General features: G+C 42.6%; 1 protein-coding gene across 2 annotated transcripts in view; it reads right to left on the reverse strand.

Annotated features, from left to right (window-relative positions):
- Positions 1-634: 634 nt before the first annotated feature.
- The window catches only part of FER1L6 (fer-1 like family member 6), a 121,617-nt gene continuing 102,006 nt past the window's right edge, over positions 635-20,245 (reverse strand). For both annotated transcript variants that reach the window (XM_077764622.1, XM_077764631.1), the window contains exons 36-40: positions 19,699-19,797; positions 16,623-16,864; positions 14,971-15,134; positions 3,203-3,303; positions 635-1,211 (exon numbers count right to left, since the gene is read on the reverse strand). In XM_077764622.1, the coding sequence (XP_077620748.1) occupies positions 1,028-1,211; positions 3,203-3,303; positions 14,971-15,134; positions 16,623-16,864; positions 19,699-19,797 (790 nt within the window). In that variant the 3' untranslated portion in view covers positions 635-1,027. The remainder of the gene's footprint in view (positions 1,212-3,202; positions 3,304-14,970; positions 15,135-16,622; positions 16,865-19,698; positions 19,798-20,245) is intronic.

The following is a 20,245-nucleotide window of genomic DNA, read 5'->3' on the forward strand; positions in this document are numbered from 1 at the left end:
TAGATCTACACAGTGTACTTTGAAAATCAGAGGTTACTTTCAAAAACCTTGGCTCCATCAGACAGGTGCGTAGGATATTAATTTCCGGGACTGCTTTTGAAAGTAATTTGTGCTTCAGAGTCATAATGGTACCTACTACACATGGTGATAAGACTAAGTGCTAAATAGTGCCAAGGATGGTCATTCATATCATGGTCTTTGGGAATACCATATTTGGTGTCACTTATACATCTGGCCAAAGAGAATTTCTAACTGGTATCATGCAGGGACACTCCTCTCCCCCAAAGCAGACACACACAAAATTATATTTCATATTTATAAAATTCCCACTTGGAAATTGCCATAGAGCATAAATTCAAATGGGTTTCTCCAGAACTCATTACTACTATTGAAAATATTCTGTTAAGTGTTGACTTTGATGGAAAACCAGTAGCACCTTATCTTTAGATGGGAATTTCAACATCAAAGTATTTTAGTTGATATAAAGTTTTCTCCAAGCCAGTTTTATAGCCTGAATAAGTGAATGTGTTCTATAAACTATAAGGATTAAACAAGGTTAAGATCTATGGGACAGGTCAAATGTCTAGTAGTTTGCTAAAATGTTTTCTGTTTATTTGCTGTAAAAATTTTATTTAAAAGAAAGTACTTTCAATAAATCTCAGACCCAGAATTAGATCTTTCAGAATAAACCACTTACATAAAGAAAACATTCACCTAAGTCAATTCGAGGTCACCATTGATTACTCTGAGGCAAAGGAGTCATAATTTCATGCTGGGAACATGGCTTAAGGCTTGTGGGTTTCAAAGGTGGTGGCAGGGCTTGGGGCAGGGAGGGGAAGCTCCTTTCCCATGTCGTCCAAGAAGGGTTGATCTGTCCTTAGACAGAAGGACTAGTTCTTGGGCCCTTGAGGTTCATCCCCTCAGCACCCAGCACAGTGCCTGCACAGAGCACATGCTCTTACACATTTAGAAATGACAAAGAAGAGAGGATAAGTAGAATGGGAGGGTCTGGGTCCTCCAGGATTCTCTAGGAGCCCACGACGATCCTTCGGCTGATGGCTCCAGGCAAGGTATAGATGAAGAGGACCAGGAAGATGATGAGGACAATCAGAATGAAACCGATGATGATGTACTTTTTGTAATTCTTCCAGATGAGGTGGTACAGGCACTTGAAGGGGCTCACAAACCAGGAGAAGGAGGTGTTTGGGCGGCTGCGAGGGAAGCAAGAGAAAATCAGGAAAGGAAAGAGGCCATGTTGTCAACACATGGGATTCTCCAGACCTCAGGGAGCATTTCTGACTCTCACTCTCTAGAGGCCCACAAGGAGATGTCTGGGAATGGGAGAAGTCCATGTTGCCTTGAAGCAGGAACAATCCAACATTCTGGGTGATAATGATTCTTGCATCATTTCAAAGCTTGGCCTGGAGGAAGGAAGAGTCTGACTGCCCTCCATCTGTCCAGCTCTTCCATGAGGTCCTCCTTGACCACTTTGTGCCTAAAGATCCCCCTCCTTCCAAATTCCTGTCTCATCTATCACTTGACTTAGCTCCTTTCTGAACCTAGCATACTGGTTTTTATTCTATACTCTTCTTAACTATTTTATGAGTCTATGTGTTCTCCCTAAACAGATTGGAAACTCTTAGAAGACAGAGCTTAGGTCTTACATTTCTTCAGTATTCTTCAAAGTATTTTTTTTAGGAGATATACATTGTAGGAGCTCAACAAATAATTTTGAATTAATGGCTAAGGATTAAGTAAGTACTCATTATGTTTCTAACACTATGATAGATCAAAAGTAGATACAGAGAAGAGACCACTCATCTTCAGATGCTTGGGGTCTCAGGAAGGATAGGGCAAATATAATTTGAAAGTGTATTACATGTATATATTTCATATCTACATATGTTTACTTTTTAAAGTAAGCTCCACACCCACTGTGGGGCTTGAACTCATGACCCTGAGATCAAGAGTCAGATGCTGTACTGACTGAGCCAGTCAGGAGCCCCCACATGTATTTACTTCTTTGAAAAAATGTTTAGGAAGAGCAATAGCATGTGTGAGTGGGGAGAAGAGCGGGGGGATGGAGAGAATATCTTAAGGAGCCTCCCCAATGTGGAACCTCTTAAGAGAGAGAGTATCTTAAGGAACCCAATGTGGGGCTCCATCCCACAATGTTAGGATCATGACCTGAGCCAAAATCGGGAGTTGGATATTCAACTGACTGAGCCACCCAGGTACCCCATACTTTTTAAAAACTTTAAAATAAATTTTTTTAATTTTTATTTTTGAGAGACAGAACACACAAGAAGGGGAGGGGCAAAGAGAGAGAGGGACAGAAGATCTCAAGCAGGCTCTGTGCTGACAACAGCAAGCCCAATGCGGGGCTCAAACTCACAGTGAGATCACGACCTAAGCCAAAGGTGAAGACTCAACCAACCAAACCACCAAATGCCCCTGTATTTACTTTTCAACTGATATGTAACCATGGATTAAATTGGATAGGGTAACCCTTTCTTCTAGTAATTCTACTCCTTGGAATTTATTTTAAAATAATAATTTATAAAAGGGAAATATTTCATCATATTACAATAATGGAAAAAGGCAGAAGTAAATTAAATATCAATAAAATTGACCAAGTCAATTATAGGCGTCAAATCTATAGAATATTCCACAGGTATGAAAAAATCCTAATTATGACCACTATGGCACCAAAGCAAAACTTTGCAGCACAGGATGAATGAAACATTAGAACAATTGTGTATGCATGACTCGAGAACAAGTAGAAAAAAATTCATGTAGATGAAATCTGGCCATGTGTAGCAACATGGATGGACCTTGAGGGTGTTATGCTGAGCGAAATAAGTCAGGCAGAGAAGGACAAATACCATATGATTGCANTCATGTAGAATTCATATTCACATAAAAAAGGAGTAGAAAAAATACATGAAATTATTCTAGAAATGCTTCTGTGAGAGTATTACAGAATAATACCTTCTCCATTTCCCAAACAGTCTGTATTGTTGTTAGAGTATTTCTCAATGATAGCAACAAAAAGCTACCTGGATTGGCCGGCACCTTTTGGCTGCCTTCTTGTGGCTCCATTCTCCCAGGGGGACCCTCTAGAGAAATACCCTGTCCTTGGCTATGGGGACTGCAAGGGCCTTTCCCATTTCTGGTGCTCATACCCATGACCCCAACTCACTTGGGCTTGGCCAGGGGCTCTGGCTCCTTCCGGGCTTTTCCAACAGGATTTTTCTCAGCTTCTTCTGCCGTAACTAGGTGGAACTCGGCTTCAACCCTGCCCTGCACAAAGACAAAAGTTGCAGTTGCTAGTCACAAAGAGCTGCTGGGAGCAATGCCAACCTTCTAGAAGTGTACAGTGTGAGAGAATGCAGGAAGTATTTTGACTATCCTGCTGCCTTGAGAAAAATTGTTACCTTTCTGTTTCTGGGAGAAGCCATTTTTATGATGAACAGTGAAAGCTCTGGAATGATGATGCTGTTGGATTTTGTGAAGGGAGAGGTCCTATCTGTACACATAGGCACATATATACTTGGTTGCATGTGCTATTTCACTTGTAATCATTTAATCAATATCTGATTATAGAAACTCAGTAGCAATTACAGGTGCCTGGATGGCTCCATTGGTTAAGCATCTCACTCTTGGTATCAGCTCAGGTCATGATCTGTTTTCTAAGTTCGAGCCCCTTGTTGGGCTCAGCGCTGACAGCATGGAGACTGCTTGAGATTCTCTCCCTCTCCCTCTCTCTCTGCCCCTCGCCCACTCATGCTGTTTCTGTCTCTCTCAAAAAATAAATAAACTTAAGAAAAAAAAAACCCAATAGCAATTAGAAAGGGGACTAATTACTTCAGTGACAGAACCCTCATGAATCTGCTACAGTCTTTCTTCTCTGTCGATTCTCCAGAGGAAATTGGTGGGTGTGGCTCTGCATTTGCCAAACAGCTTTTCTGTCATCCTTCATTGTTTCTGTTGTCTCCACAAATTGTTTCAGAATTATCCTTCTATTCTCGCACTTCCTCTTTCCTTCTCCTTCAATAAGAATCAGCCCTTCTGGTTTGAAATTTGTCATGTGCTTCTTCAGAGTGCTATGCCTGCTATGGGCACTGATCTAAGTCTTGGGTTATCAGAGGATGAGACAGGATCACCGCAAAAAGTAAGGGTCATTCTTTCTGGTTCATTCAGTCATTCACTACTTTTGGGGACCCCCTGTATGCCAGGCACTGTTCTAGACAATGGGGACTTAATGATTAAGAAAAATAGGATCCTTGGGGTGCCTGGGTGGCTCAGTCAGTTAAGCGTCCAACTCTTGGTTTCGGCTGAGGTCATGATCTCATGGTTTGTGAGTTTGAGCCCCATGTTGGGCTCTGTGCTGACAGTGCAGAACCTGCTTAGGATTTTCTCTCTCCCTTCCTCTCTGCCTCTCCCTTGCTCTCTCTCTCTCTCTCTCTCAAAAAATAAATAAGCTACAAATTTTTTTAACTTATTTTTATTTAAAAAATTTTTTTAATTTTTTTTAAAAATTTATTTCTGAGAGAGAGAGAGACAGTGTGAGCAGGGGAGGGTCATAGATAGAGGGAGACACAGAATCTGAAACAGGCTCCAGGCTTTGAACTAGCTGTCAGCACAGATCCTGACACGGGGCTTGAACCCATGAACTGTGAGATCATGACCTGAGCCGAGGTCAGACACTTAACCGACTGAGCCACCTAGGCGCCCCTAAAATTTTTTTTAAAGAAACATAGGATCCTGGAGCTCCTGGAGCTCCTGTTCTTGGTGAAGGAGACCCTGTCTCTGCTTCTTTGGTTTTGTGGATTGAAATTCAACGTAATAGGAGGGACACAGAATTGGTAGGGGACTGGAGCATCATGGAAGTATTTTAGACCCATGATGGTCATTAACATTTATCTTTTGGAATTACATGTGGATGGGGTATAACCTGATTTCCTACTCCAGTGAAAAGATTTAAGATGAACCAATGAGTCTGTGTTAACTTACTTATTTACCCCCAAAACATCAGGACTCCTTAATAAGCAGGAGGTTGCTGGCAACCACAAAAATGTAATCATGGGAGAAATTAGAGACGAGTATTGTATCTGGAGTGGGGTTGAAGCCAGAGAAGAGAGGCAGTGGCATGGCTGTCTGAATTAGTCAAGAAATGCAGTGGGTTTATTACAAGTGAAGTCATGAGTTCAAATCTAGGGGGTCTCATCCATTCTTTGGAGTATAACTCTGGCCCAACTCAGAACACATTACATGTCCTATGATCCAGAAATGTTCCTTAAAAGTGTGTGTATATATAGTCTCTCATTTCTATTGACACATCTTGATGCCAGAGGTAATGACTTGCATATATAGGTACTCAGGAAATATTTGAAAACCAGGAAAGAAGGAATATAAAGCTTCTGTCCATTCCAGTCACCCCACGCCACTCCTATATAACCCTACTATAACTCGAACTGTAATTGCAATCATTTATTGGATGCCACTTTGCCTAGCTCCTTTCAATTGATCCAGCAACCAATCTCAGCAACAAGCAAAGTAGCTCTCCTTTTGATCGATGGAGAAATGAAGCAATGGAGATCAAATAATTTTCCCAAGGTCACTGAGGCAATAAGCCAACCAACTGGAACTTGAACCAAGGTCTATACGATGCCAAAGCTCATGCTCTGCCTCCCAACTTCTTCATGCATTTGCCCGATAATTGGACTGGAAGTTTTACAAGGACCTTCCTAACTCTAACATGAGATGATTGGCTCATGGCCTTCATAATTATCACTTAAAGGCACCTGTTTTCTTGGGCCTCAGATTCCATACCTGTCAAGTGGCTAGATGTGCTTTAATGCAAAGTCTAGTTTTCATGAAAGACAGGAGCCCCTGCAAGGTTTGATGGCTGAAAGAAACCCAAGAGGCCAGCCTACCACTCATGGCCGAGGTTTCCAATATGCAGAAAGGGCTTGTTTCCAGAGGTCTTTCAGAGGTGACTTAAGCTCTACTGAGCAGTATATTTATATGCAAGGCACCTCATCCAAATCCTCTCTATTGGAAAAAGAGTCAGCTTAAGAGTTGCTAACAAATTGCTGGGCTCCAGAATTTTGGAAGAGAGGACCAAAGTCAACTGTGGATAAGTTAGGACCAGAGCAAAGGGGTCACAGCTACCTTTTTGTTATCCACTGTTTAATAATCAGGTCAGCTACTGGGCTGTATAACTTGCATGGTGCTTCACATGTACATTATTCCACTTAAGCCTTCTGACAACTGGCAAAGTAGACAACATTTTTATTCCCATTCTACAACTGAGGAAACCAAGATGATGTTTGCTAACTTGTGTTACAAAGCCAGGATTTGCACCAAATTTGTAATGTGTACTACAATTACACCAAATTGTATCCAATGCTGTTTAATGCATCCAAGAGTCCCTTTCTTGTGGAAGAGAAGAAAGGTATTTATTTAACAATGAATAAGTGTGTCTTTTTTGAAATGTTCAAGAAAACCTCCATAGTCATTGCCATGGCCCTGGCATTATAATATGTTTTTGGCTTCCATCTAAGGGATGACCTTGGGTAGCCTAAGGATTATTATAGTGTAGTGTAGCATAGCAAAGCATAGTGTAAAAAGTTGAATGAAGTAGGATTTGGTGCAGACAGATCTGCATTTGAAACTGGGTTCTACCATTTATTAGCTGTGTGGCCTTGGGCATGTTACCTGCTACCGTCTCACTGTCCTGGAGATGTTAATAGCATGTACCCCACAGACTTGCTTTGAAAAATAAATGAAATAACACATATAGAATGCTCAACCTAGTGCCTGGTAAATAATAGACTCTTAAAAACTTATAGTTGCTACCTTCAACACTATTTCATGGATGGAAACACATAATTTGATAGGAAACATCTTCTCCCCTATAGAGAACACCCAGAGGAAATCCAGAGTCCCACAGGGGGGAGAATGCAAAGAAAATTGAAGCAGAGAATATGAAATTAATTCTGCCCTAGGCACAGAAGTCATTGGTTCTTATCATGAAAAGCCTTGCCCCACTTCACCGCCCTGCTTGAGTGGTCACAAAGCATTTTTCTGATATCACATAGGCAGCAGGAAGAAAGTGTTTATGACATATTCTGATAAATGTCACTCCTCATTCCATATCTCTCCACACACAGGGTTCCCAGTTTTATTTTAATTATTGATATTCAACCAAGCACCAAGGAGAGGTCTTAAGCTAATAATACCCTCCAAATGTAATTTTCAATCATAGCTAGAAAAAAATGGACACTTTGAGAGACTATTAACCTAATGACATCTATGGATGGAAAAAAATGATAAGGAAGGGTACTGAAAAGAAAGACTAGTTGTACTAAGCATGTTATTTATTTATTTGTTTATTTATATTTATTTTTTACAGTTTTTATTTATTTTTGAGAGACAGAGTGAGACAGAGCATGAGCAGAGGAGGGGCAGAGAGAGAAGGAGATACAGAATCCGAAGCAGGCTCCAGGCTCTGAGCAAGCGTTCTGCACAGAGCCTGACACGGGGCTCGAACCCACAAACTGTGAGATCATGACCTGAGCCGAAGTCAGACACTCAACTGACTGAGCCACCCAGGAGCCCCTGAGTGTGTTATTTATGGGCTTCAAACTTCACCAAGCTGACTAGTGGGTGCTCTGGAGAGGGGTGGGGATCCTTTAGGTCAGACATGTCTTCTTCGCCAATAATGATTGCTTATTAAAACACAACTCTTGGGCATGTGGATGGCTCAGCTGGTTAAATGTCAGACTCTTGATTTCAGTTCAGGTTGTGATCTCATGGTTGTGAGATCGAGCCCCCTGTCAGGCTCTGCATGAGCATGGAGCTTGCTGGGGATTCTCTTCCCTCTTTCTCTGCCGCTGCCCCGCCTACTTGCACTCTCTTTTTTTCAAGAATAAATAAAATTTTTTAAAAAACCACGACTCTCACGGGTATGAGATAATAATGCATTTCTTGCTAATAAATTCCTTTCTTTATGCCCTCTCTTTGCCTTAAAAAAAAATCTTCCTTTTGAACAGATACCATATGTTTGCACGTATAGGTGGATTAGGAGGAACTTAATGGAGGACCATGGGGGAGAAGAAGGGGAAAAATAGTGGAGGAGAGGGAGGGAGGCAAATCATGAGAGACTCTTGAATGCTGAGAACAAACTGAAGGCTGATGGGGGTGTGTGCGGGGGGGGCAGATGGGCATGGAGGAGGGCACTTGTGGGAATGAGCACTGGGTGTTATATGGAAACCAACGTGACAATAAACTATTTAAAAGAAAGAAAAAAATTTTTTAAATAAAATAAAATAAGCAAACAAAAACAAAACAAAAAAAATCCTTCTTTTTGTTTAATGTGGAAGAGTTCCCCTACTTGCTAGATGGAAGCTGCCCTATTCATGAATTGTTTAATAAAGCCAATTAGATCTTTAAGTTTATCTGTTTGAATTTCTTTTTTAACAAGGTATAGTGTCATAATGTCTACAATTTACTCTCAAAAGGTTTAGCCAATAAGTGTGTGTGTGTGTGGGTGTGTATAGAGGAGAGAAGGCGAAACTATATACTCACATATATAGACAAAATCAATACAGCAATACAGCAAAGTATTAACAAATGTTGAATCTAGATGTGGATATAGGGTTGATCATTGTCCCATTCTTTCAACTTTTCTACATGCTTAACTTTTTTAAATGAATAAATGTTGAGGCAAACCAAGAAGATTAAACTATTTTGAGCATTTCTATTTTGAGAATACAGAGTTGATAATACTGATCACAGAATGTAGGGGATGCTTATTAGAACATCAAGCCCCCCATCCCCCAAAGACACTATTTTTAATATGGAATGATCACTACTATGTAAAATTAACCAAAATCTACACAAATTGGGAATAACCAAAACAACCACAATAGCTTTCTTTGGGTTGTGTCCACGTGTATACTATTTCTTCCCTTCTACATTCTTGTGTCTTTTAAGTTTCCTATAAATGCATATTACCTACTCTGTCTTAAAATAAGCTTCATATGAAAATATTTATCCACTCTGATCTAGAGAATCTGAATTTGTTACATGCTATTTAAATGATCTGTGTGTCTACCTCCTCCTCAGCTAAGCTGGGAACTTCTGGATGCCAGGGATTTGTCTTATTCATTGTTGAAGCTCCACCGTCTAGCGCAATGAATGTATGGCTATTGTTGAGTGTACTGACAATTGTTTTCACACTAAACTAGAAATACAGAAACCTCCCTTTTAATTTTAGTTGTTGGTGTTCTTGAGACTTAGCTGGGCTATTGAGCAGTCAACTTACAGGATTAACCTGTAAAAGAAACTTCTTGATCTTCATCTTCTAAAGAAGTGATTTCTTCAAAGGTTGCTTTTAGTAGGAGACCACATTTTACAAATACATAGTGCAATGTGTCTCGTGAAGCACATGTTGAATACACATTCCCTTTGTCCCAAGGGGCCCTATTCTTTGGAAATCCCACCTGGAGATGTTCTTCACTCACTATAAGGACAGCTGCATTCCACACTAGGGGCTTTGTGATCCAAATGTCTAAGTTACACTGCCTGAGTGTACAGATAAGCACCTTTAAAAATAAGCCTGGCAGGTGGCAGAGGCTGTAAGCAAATCCCTGCTGGGCGCTGGGGACTGGAACAGAATGGTGACCTCCTGGCTGCTGGCTTCAGGAAGCGGGGGGCGGGGGGGGGGGGGGGGNTTCAACCCACTCCTTTTCCAGACGTGGAAACTTGAGACTTGGAGACAGAAGGCCCTCAGGAGGTGGTGGACCCTGACAGAGGCTTTCCATTTCGCCACTTTACTCCTGCTGGCCCAGCTCACTGCCCACAAGGAGGGGGCACGGGTTTGGTTTCCTCAGTGTCGTTACTGATTCCTTTAGGGAAAGAGAGGATGAGGGGCAGCTGGGTTATATCCGGGATTCCGGGCTGCCAGGGGGTGGGGATGAGGTCAAGTCTCATTTTCCCTTTAGGATGTGTAAGGACAAAACCAAATTAAAAATAAAAAATAAGAGGCTTAACATTTCCTGTGGAAAATAAAGGAAGAGATTTCCCTCTCCTTTTCCTAAGAGCGTCACTGTAAAAATGTAATTGTAAGCCCTTTCATCTCTCTTTGAGGTGGGTAGAAATCCTTTTAAATACTAGATAGGCTCTTTGTCTTTAATACTCGGGAGCTGCCTTTTCGAAGACCTGGGAGCCACCTCTTTGAAAATTAACTATCACGGGGGGGATAGCACCCCTCTCACCCAGTTTCCGTGGATGCCTGCCTCCAAGTTGCCTGTTTGAGGCTGATTCCCTAATTTTTTAAAAATGTTTTATTTATTTCTGAGAGAGAGAGGGAGAGAGAGACAGCATGAACAGGGGAGGGTCAGAGAGAGGGACACAGAGAATCTGAAACAGGCTCCCCGCTCTGAGCTAGCTGTCAGCACAGAGCCTGACGCGGGATTCGAACCCACGAACAGTGAGGTCATGACCTGAGCCGAAGTCAGACGCTTAACCGACTGAGCCACTCAGGCGCCCTGATTCCCTAATTTTTGTCCTCCTTCAATCTTCTCCCTTAACCATATAGAATGTCCCACTTCTAGTTACTCCACCTGCCAACAATCTCCAGTCAGAGCAAACCTGAAATCTCTTTCTTGCATTAGAAAGCTTCCCTACTCCCCTGTCTCTGCCAAACCTGAATGATGGCATCTGACTCTTTTATCACAGCAAGCTCTAAATAAAGAGCCTGTTCTCATTCAGGTCTTCATTTCTTTCTAAACACTTAATGTATACGAACTCCTTTATCTGCCAAACCCCCACGAGATAGGTATATATTATCAACCCCCATTTTATAGATATGAAAGCTGAGGCACAGAGAGGTTAAGTGACTTGCCTCATGTCACACAGTTAGGAGAGGACAGGATTCAAACCTAAGCCATCCGTTTCTACAATTTTTGGTCTTAACCATGGCATAACACTTAATGCAGTCTAGAACAACAGACTCTCACAGCCTAAACACCCCTTCCTCCATTCTCCATATGCCCTCAAACAACCTATCTGTATCCCCTGAAATTCCCACCGTTAAAACCTACCTGTCTTCTCTTTTATTTCTTTGGCACATTGTTCTCTGGTTTCTACAGTGACACTCAGCCTTATAAATAAATGTGTGCTGATATATTTATTCTCAAAGAGTACCTGTTGAACACTTTCTATGTACTCAGTATGCAGAATAAAAAGAGAAGGACATCAAATAATCTCTTCGATCGTTGGGTCAATGTCTTAATTGTTTCTGAATTGATTGATTCATTCGGTGAAAATTTATTGAGCATGTACTATGTGCCAGACACCACGTTAGACACTAAAAATTCCGAAAAGGAACAGAAAGAGGAAGCACAGTCTCTGCACACGGGTTGCTCCTGGCAGAGGAACCACGACATATACAGACAATCGCAAATCTGTGTGGCCAGAGCTATGGAAGCATGGAGGCCGGCAAGCCTATTCCAGCCTGGCATCTTGGGGGAGGCTTCCCAGAGGGGGTGACTACTCAAAAGAGTCTCAAAATACTTACGGAGGAGGAGTTTTCCCAGAGAAGAAGGGAGCCAAGGCACTGCAGGCAGAAGCACCAGTTGTCACAAAAGCAAGGGTGTGGGACCGAGCAGGGAGTGGCTGGGGCGGGAGAGTGGCTGAGGATGGCTGGTGCGGTTTGAGGGGACACGTGAAAGATGGAATTATGAAGGCTTCCAGAGGCCACACACGCTGTCTCCGCTAGCTTATTCCCCACTCGCTCCACAGTGCGTGCCAACCTGTGTCTGTCCTCACCATTTTGTCAACACTACTATTTATTTGTTTGTTTGTTTGTTTGTTTTGAGAGAGAGAGAGGGAGTAAGCAGGGGAAAGGCAAAGAGAGGGGCGTGGACAGAAGATCTAAAGCGGGCTCCGCACTGACAGCAGCGAGCCCAATGTGGGACTCAAACTCACGAACCCTGAGATCATGACCTGAGCTGAAGTCAGACGTTCAACCGACTGAGCCACCCAGGTGGCCTGGGTCTTGCATTTTAAATATTGAGATAGAATTCTCATACCATACAGTGCACCCTTTTAAAGTGACAATAAAGTAGATCTTAGTATATTCACAAAGTTGTACAGCCATCAGCACTAATTCCAGAACATTTTTATCACTCCAAAAAAGAAATCCTGTACCGGTTAGCAGTCGCTCTGCACTCCCCTTCCCTCCAGCCCCTGGCAGCTGGCAATCTACTTTCTATGGGGCTCTGCCTATTCTGGATATTTCCTATCAGTGGAATCATATTGAATGCGGTCTTTTGTGCCTGCCTTCTTTCACGGACCATAATGTTTTCAAGGCCCATCCATGTTGGAGCCTGTATCAGCACATTATTTCTTTTAATGGCTGAATTATGTTCCATTGTATGGCTATATCACCTTTCGTTTATCCATTTATCAGTTGAGGGACATTTGGACACTTCCACTCTCGGGTTATTATGAATAGTGCTGCTATGAGCCTTTACAACACTACTTTTCAAAAGGTGGCCATGACCTCCAGGTTGCTAAATCTTGTAGACAACTTCTCTGCTTCTTATATGACCACTCAAGGGCATCTGACACAGTTACCCAACTGTCCTTCTCAAAAGGGTCTCTTCCCTGGGTTTATGTTTCAGGCACATTTTTATCATTTTATTCCTACATTTCTGCCTAGTTCTTCTCTTTCTCCAACTCACTGTCGATATAAGCAATGAGGATTTGTGTTTCCTGTGTGAGTCAGATCCTCTCTCCTCCCTGCTGGAGACCATTCACTGGCTCTCCATTGCTCTGAGAATAGAACCCAAACTTTCCAATATGGCATCTGTGGTCTGCGTGATCTGGGTCTGGTGTTCCCTCTGCTTCATACTCACTACTCACCATGCTCTGGTCACTGGGGTGGGCGGGGGGGGGTGCAGTTTGGTTTGTTTGTGTTTTAGTTTCTCCCTCTCACCAAACGTATTCTCACCTCAGGGCCTTTGCCTGTGGTGTCTACTGGAACACATTTCCTCCTGTGTTTTTCTGATGGTTCACTAACTTTTCATTCTTCAGGCCTCAACCTAAAAGTTTCACAGTCACAGAAAGGCCTCTAACTCCCATATGGAGTACAAATACCTGCACTGGATATGCTTTAATTCAGCATGTTGTTTCCTCCCCAGCCTTTGTCTTAAGTGTTTGCTTCTTGGTGTGCATGTGACTGATGGCATTTGTGTGTGTCAGTCTTTGACACTGGACAGTAAGCTCCATGTTGACAGACACTATATCTGTTATTACTCATATTGTATTCCCAGGTCCTATCACTTAATAGATGCTCAATAAATACGTGTTGAATGAAATGAAAGAAATAAGTGACACAGAAGATAAGAGATAGTCAACTAGGATCAAATGAAATAACAGAAGGCGTCTGAACATATTTGTCAAAGTCTAAAGGCCAAAAAAATGGAGTAAATGACTGTCATTATGTAACCATGCATACGCAATTACTGCCCATTACTTTATAGAAAGAGCAACTATGTCAAAAGACACGAATTTGCACTTGGGGACCTGGCAATCCCATTTCTCAATCTCGTGCTGCACTCTGGCAACTCCGACAGCGGGCAGGTAGCCTTCCATGTGGGGAGACATGCTGAGCTCCTCGTGACTCCTCTACCTGAAGTAGTTTTCTATCCTCTTCATCAAGAAAAATGCCTTGTCATCATCCTTCGTTCTCGAAAAATTGATGCTCTGCTTGGCCCTCGACATCCTCAGAGAGAATCAGGTTCCCTCCTTCCTCTCCTTTTCTTCCCTGTGTCATATACCCTGTGACTACTTCATGCATGACAGGTTGTTGACACATCCGTCCCTCTTGCTAGACTCGGAGCTGGTTGAACATAGCGGCCATGCTTCCTTCATTTCTGAATCCACCCATGCATCAATCATTTCATTGATTGAGCATCTATAATATGCTAAGCCATGAGGGCTAGAACAGAGTACAAAGGCGGCCATACAATAAACCCTCAAAGCGTACTTGGCCGGAGGGGGAAGAATGAGCCTGCCTCCAGCCTCATTCTCTTGACCCAACCTCACCAGTCAGAGGGGGTTCAACTGAGAATGGCAAGAAGAGAAAACCACCCAGAAAACACAATAAGACTAGACGCCATGAGTCAGGCCGGTAGCAGCCAAGTCAGATGCAAAGGGAATCCCTGCCTCATACCTACTCCGCCGCTAGAGCAGCGAGAGAAAAACAGGTGCGACCACCAGGGATCCAACCCAGGGGTGCTTTTGCCACTGAGCACAGGAGAAGAGGGGAGAACGTGTTCTTTCCAGGAGGAGGAGGCAGCACGGAAAGGGGTCACCAGGGCAGTCCCTTTTCTCAACCCCGCCCATCACGTGGGTCATCCACTCTCCCTTATGGAAAACCAAGAGCCTGCAAGAACTTCCTTCCCAATATCTGTGAATGGGTTGAGTCCCTGCAGCATGTGAGTATGGACTGGGCTGGCAATGCAGGGAAAGCGGAAATGGCTCTCCTTGCTGCCACCCTCTCAAGGGAATTTTTAAAGTCTGGATCACTCTTAAAATTGAGTCTCTGCATTTAAGGGTGAAGGGATGAGGTCATTCCATTAAAACTATACATTAGTCAAGACTTCATGCATAATTTCAAGAAATGTGGAAATAAAAAATAATGCCAGGAGCATACATTCAAGCCAAGAGGTTAGAAAACCACCCTGACATGGCTATTAAATCAAGGATGCTGAAATATACAAGCTTAATGCATTTATAGTTTTCAAAATTCTTGCTTCTCAGTGGAACCTTTGCCCTAAAGCACTCGGCCACTTCGAGGCACTCGAATTGAAGTTTTACAAAATGACTCATTTACAGAGCATGATGGCCCCTGTCTGCCTCCCAAGCTCATCTCCTACAGCTGCCACTTACTGTGAGTTGTTTGCTTTTAGCAAAAGGCCACCAGCCCCGCACGCGCTTTTGCTGGAATATGGAGATCTTGCTCTCCTCACTTGCATTTTCAAACTTGGCGAGATCACAGGCTTTGGCAGTCTTGGCTGCTCGGGGGAAACTGTTGAGGTTCATTTCCAGGGAGCCTGTGAAGAGATGCCCTTAACAGTTACAGAAGGGCTTTAGAGTCCATCACCAGCAATTGTTCACCCACACGTTCGTTCGTTCGTTCATTCATTCATTCATTCATCCATGTACTCACTAGTCATTCAACCAGTACCACATGGGATCACTAGCATGCGCTAGGTTTTGGGGATGCAAATATGACCAAGACGTGTACCAAATGTGGCAGCAGGTAGTAGACAGGGTCAGAGCTACAATATATAACTTTTGAGCCTCAGTTTTGGATGCTGTCACTGCCGGACATCTTACCTCCTCCCTGAGTGCGTGGGGATTACGTTCCTATCCTCTGAGCTCTCCTCTGCCTTAGCGTGGATCTGCCTATAAGAACCTCCTTCCCCAGCTCACTTTCCTCTTTGAGTCCAGTAACCTCCTCCAGGTGGGGGACTAAGTCTTAACCGTCTTCGTAGCTACTATCTAAGACTTAGTGGGCTCTCTCAAAGTATTTTCAATGAGTGAAAATTACGGAAGGTAAGACAGTGACACAAGAGTATTTTATCTCTCTCTCTCTTTAATAACCTTTTCCTATTACAGAAAGAATATTTGTTAATTGTGAGCATTTACAGCATGTACATAAGCAAGAAAAAAATAGAAAACTTTCCTGTGATTCCATCCCCGCAAAGTTGACCACTGCTCATTAGCTCTTGTTCTGGGACAGTGATTGTTTCTTTGCCTGTCCCTGATTATCTCTTTCTCTGACACATATAAACATATATTTTACAGAAAGGGGATTTTTTCTACACTCTTTTTTCACTTAGTGCATCCTGTATAACTTCCAAGTCACTAAATGAATATTTTTAATGGCTGCAAGATTATCATTTATTGAGTGCTTATTATGTATGAGTTTTCAAATTATATTATCACATGTACAGCTCCAAACACTCTCTGAGGTATGTAATATTACTATCCCCATTTTACAACTGGAGAAAACTGAGGTACAGAGGGGACTAGTGACTAGCTCAAAATGTTACAGCTTCTTAGTGGTAGAGCAAAGATGATTTTAAGTCTGTTTGAAAATGTGTCCTCTGGGGCACCTGCGTGGCTCAGTCAGTTAAGTGTCTGACTTTAGCTCAGGTCAGGATCTCAGGGTTTGTGAGTCTGAGCCCCATGTTGGGCTCTGTGCTGACAGCTCAGAGCCTGGAACCTGCTTCAGATTCTGTGTCTCCCTCTCTATCTGTCCCTCCCCTACTTGTGCTCTCTCTCTCTCTCAAAAATAAAATAAAATAAAATAAAAATAAATTAAATAAATAAATAAAAGATGTATCTTTTACCATAAGGATGCACTGTAACTTATCCAGCCAGTCCCCTAGGAATGGCTATTTGGAGTGTTTCTAAATTTTCTGTTATTGTAAATTGCACTGAAATTATCTTTGTAGCTAAATCAGACCAAACTCTCCCAAAACTGGGACAAAATCCTTAACATTAATGTGAGCTTTACGAAACCACCCGCTTACCCAGAAAGTCATCTGAGGACAGCGTTTCAAAATCCCAAACCTGAAGCACCAACACGGCTGGTGTCTTACACTCCATCTTCTCTAAGGAAAAGATGTTTTCCCTCTTGGTAATAACCATTTGCTTCTCAGCTGGGAGGTACTGAAATGGAAACAGGAAGCGCCAGTTGAAATTCCCCTCGCCAGTCAAGGAGTTGTAATGCACGTCTGTCTCCTGCCTGTCATCTTCCAAACCCTTTATCCACCTGAATGAAGACAGAAAAAGAATTACAGACTCTGCGTACATTTATTCAGGCATCAGTATAATCAAGAGTGATTCAACTAGTTTCAATGTGGTCACAGATCATAGTTTTTAAATGATATAGTTAGACTCAGATGGAAGTTTCCATTGAATCTGAAAGAAATAAATAGCAGACAAAGGGTCTGAGGCAGAAACAAGATTCTTATTGTAAGCTAGATTTGGGAAATGACTTCATTGCTCTGGGATAGCCCTGAAGCCCCATGCAATAAAGAAGGAAAACTCAGGGGCCCCTGGGTGGCTCAGCTGGCTGAGCGTCCGACTTCGGCTCAGGTCATGATCTCATGGTTCGTGGGTTTGAGCCCTGCGTCGGGCTCTGTGCTGACAGCTCAGAGCCTGGAGCCTGTCTTCGGATTCTGTGTCTCCCTCTTTCTCTGACCCTCCCCTGCTCATGCTGTCTCTTTGTCTCAAAAATAAATAAAACATTTAAAGTTTTTTTTAAAAGAGTATGACTCTTAGTTTTGGCTCAGGTCATGATCTCCTGGTTAATGAATTTGAGCCCCACACTGGGCTCTGTGCTGACAGTGTGGAGGCCGCTTGAGATTTTTTCTCTCTCTGTCCCTTGCCCCCCTCTCAAAATAAATAAATAAACATTGTTTTAAAAAAAGAGGGAAAACTCAGGAAATGTGAAGGGCAAGTGTAATCTGAGTTTCCTTTCCCTCTGGGGACTATTACTGAGGGAACCACCTCGGCACCCATTGCCCTGGGGCCTCTATAATTGGCCTGGTTTAGACTTGTGGTATCAGGCCTATGATTGGTCCCCTCCTCTCTGGTTCTGAGCCTCAAAAACCCAGAGGCCTGTATCAGTGTGGCAGGGAGAGTAGCAGCCTGTCTGCACCCACCTGGATTCTAATCCTGGCTCTGCCATTACTCCCTGGGAAGTCATGGATAAATGATCTAACCTCCATGTGCCTCTATTTCTTTCTTTTTTTTTTTTAATATTTTTATTTATTTCTAGAGAGAGAGAGACAGCGCGAGCAGGGGAGGGTCAGAGAGAGAGGGAGACACAGACTCCGAAATAGGCTCCAGGCTGTGAACTGGCAGTCAGCACAGAGCCTGACGCGGGGCTCGAACCCACAAACCGTGAGATCATGACCTAAGCGAAAGTCGGACGCTTAACCGACTAAGCCACCCAGGCGCCCCCATGTGCCTCTATTTCATCTGGAAAGTGGAAGCAATTACAGTACCTAGTTCACAGGTTGCTCCGAAGATTTACAAGTGCTTTGTGTCCTCCAAATTTTATTAAATGTTATTTTCTCTTAGTATCATCTGATCTTTCTCCTCCATCCTCTGTATAGAGTAAGCTACCATTAATACATTATCCCCTAGTACTTTATCCATGGTGAATTATTGAGAAAATAGGTGCTTTTAATTCAAACTAATTGATAATTCCAAGCAATTTACTTTCTGAAAGCAGACATCCCTTCCCCACAAGTCAGGGAAGGATAAAGTACTTCTACATCCTAGAGGAGTGGAACCACTCAGAGTGTGGATGCAATTACTTAGGTAAAGATGGTGCTCCCTCCACCAAGCCATATGTGGTATCCATTAGGAGGCAAGGAGCGTGTTAGTTGTTAGAGGAGTGATGGTAGCACACAGAGATGGTCTTTGCCTTCATGGAGCTATAGCCTTAGAGGGAAGGGGATGGAGGGATGGGGGGTGGCAGCAGTCACTACTGAGAGATGTCAAAGACCCTGTGGTGGCACATCATAACAAGGGAAAGAAGCTCAACATGACTAGAGAGCAGAAAGCAAGATGGGGCTGGAGACATAGGAGGGGCTAGTCATACAGGATATTTTAGGACATATTAGGGATCTGAATCTTTATCCAGAGAAAATAGAATATCATTAAAGATTTAAAGTATAAGGTTGACTTGATCAGATTATGGCTTGAAAACATAACCCATGTTTCAACATAGAGAGCAAGTTATTGGAGTCAAGAGTGAAAACGGAGAGACCAAGCCACATGGTACTGGTACTTCAGTGGCCCCAGCAAGAAATGATGGAGAGAAATACCATGGCTGTGGTGTGGTGAAGATGGGGAGAATGGACAGTGCCAATGACTATTTGGGAAGGACAATGGGCAGGATTCAATGGCATACTAGAAATGGTGTCAATGAACAACACTGTTTCTTGTTTGGGGAAAGCAAAGAGATACCAGAATGAGGTGAGATGAGTTCACTACTTCTGAGATGGGTTTTATCCAAGGGGACATGTTTGAATCACTTTACTGCCTCACTTCCCTCCATGATTAAGGGCTCAAAGGAAGCCTACCAATGTGTTTGTGTCATAGGCAACATGAGAGAGGGGTTGGGGGGAGGGAAGGAAAGAAAGAGAGGGAAAATGTGGTTTCCTGAGTACCAGGTTGGCATCTTTCCTTTCAGGAGAACTATTGAAGAGTAAGGTATGACTGTTAGCTTCTGTATTAGTCTTAACAATGTTCTTAATACTGAATCTCTCATCAATTGTGCCACATCTCTCTACTTGGTTCAGGTGGAAAGGTATTATGAATGTCGCTCCAAAAGCTTAGGTATCCAACATTTAACTGAAAGAGATATTTCTATAATAAGATTTCCTCCCCAAAACATTTGTATAAGATAATAACTCTTAGCAAAGTGACCAAATAATATTTGACAAAGGAAATGACCTTATCTAAGAAGGTGAGATGGACTCCTTTTGTGGGAGGTAAGTGGAGAATCTTTCGGAAGGCATAGGTTCAGTTAGGGGTTAAAGGAGGAAGGAGGGGAAGAAAAGGGAACATGGAGTTTGCTGACGACCTTACCCTTTAACATAAATATCGCTTGACTTTTGTCCTGTGAAGATATTCTCATCCTCTAAAATGACATCTTCAGTGTTCCAGATGGTTACTCTCAATTCATACCTGAGATAAGGGAAGGCAGCATTAGGCTAAAGACCTTGAAAGCTGAGTCAGCTGGTGTCTATGGGATTCTGGGATTCCGGTGAGTCTATAGGCTTCCCCAACATTACCAAGTTCAAAAATATCGACACTTATGGTCTTGGTTCCATCAAAACCAAGTGTTCCAGCTTGAATTACCAAGAACATAAAGTTCTCTGAGCAGAAATCCCTTCCATTAGCTGATGTTTTTCAGAATGTTACAAAATATTGAAGCTCAGTAGCCCCTACACAAAACAGGGTCTATCATTTCAATCATCACCACTATTACCATTACTGTCACTTGCCCCTGCTGTAAATGGCCAGATGGAAATGAGATATGATTATCAAGTGCTGATTTATCAATGTAACTGATGTTACAACGCAAGAATCAACGTCATTGAACAAATGTCATGATCTTTTAGTCTGCTACCAT

The sequence above is a fragment of the Crocuta crocuta genome, unplaced genomic scaffold (assembly GCF_008692635.1).
Source record: "Crocuta crocuta isolate KB4526 unplaced genomic scaffold, BGI_CrCroc_1.0 scaffold260, whole genome shotgun sequence".
NCBI classification, from domain to species: Eukaryota; Metazoa; Chordata; class Mammalia; order Carnivora; family Hyaenidae; genus Crocuta; species Crocuta crocuta.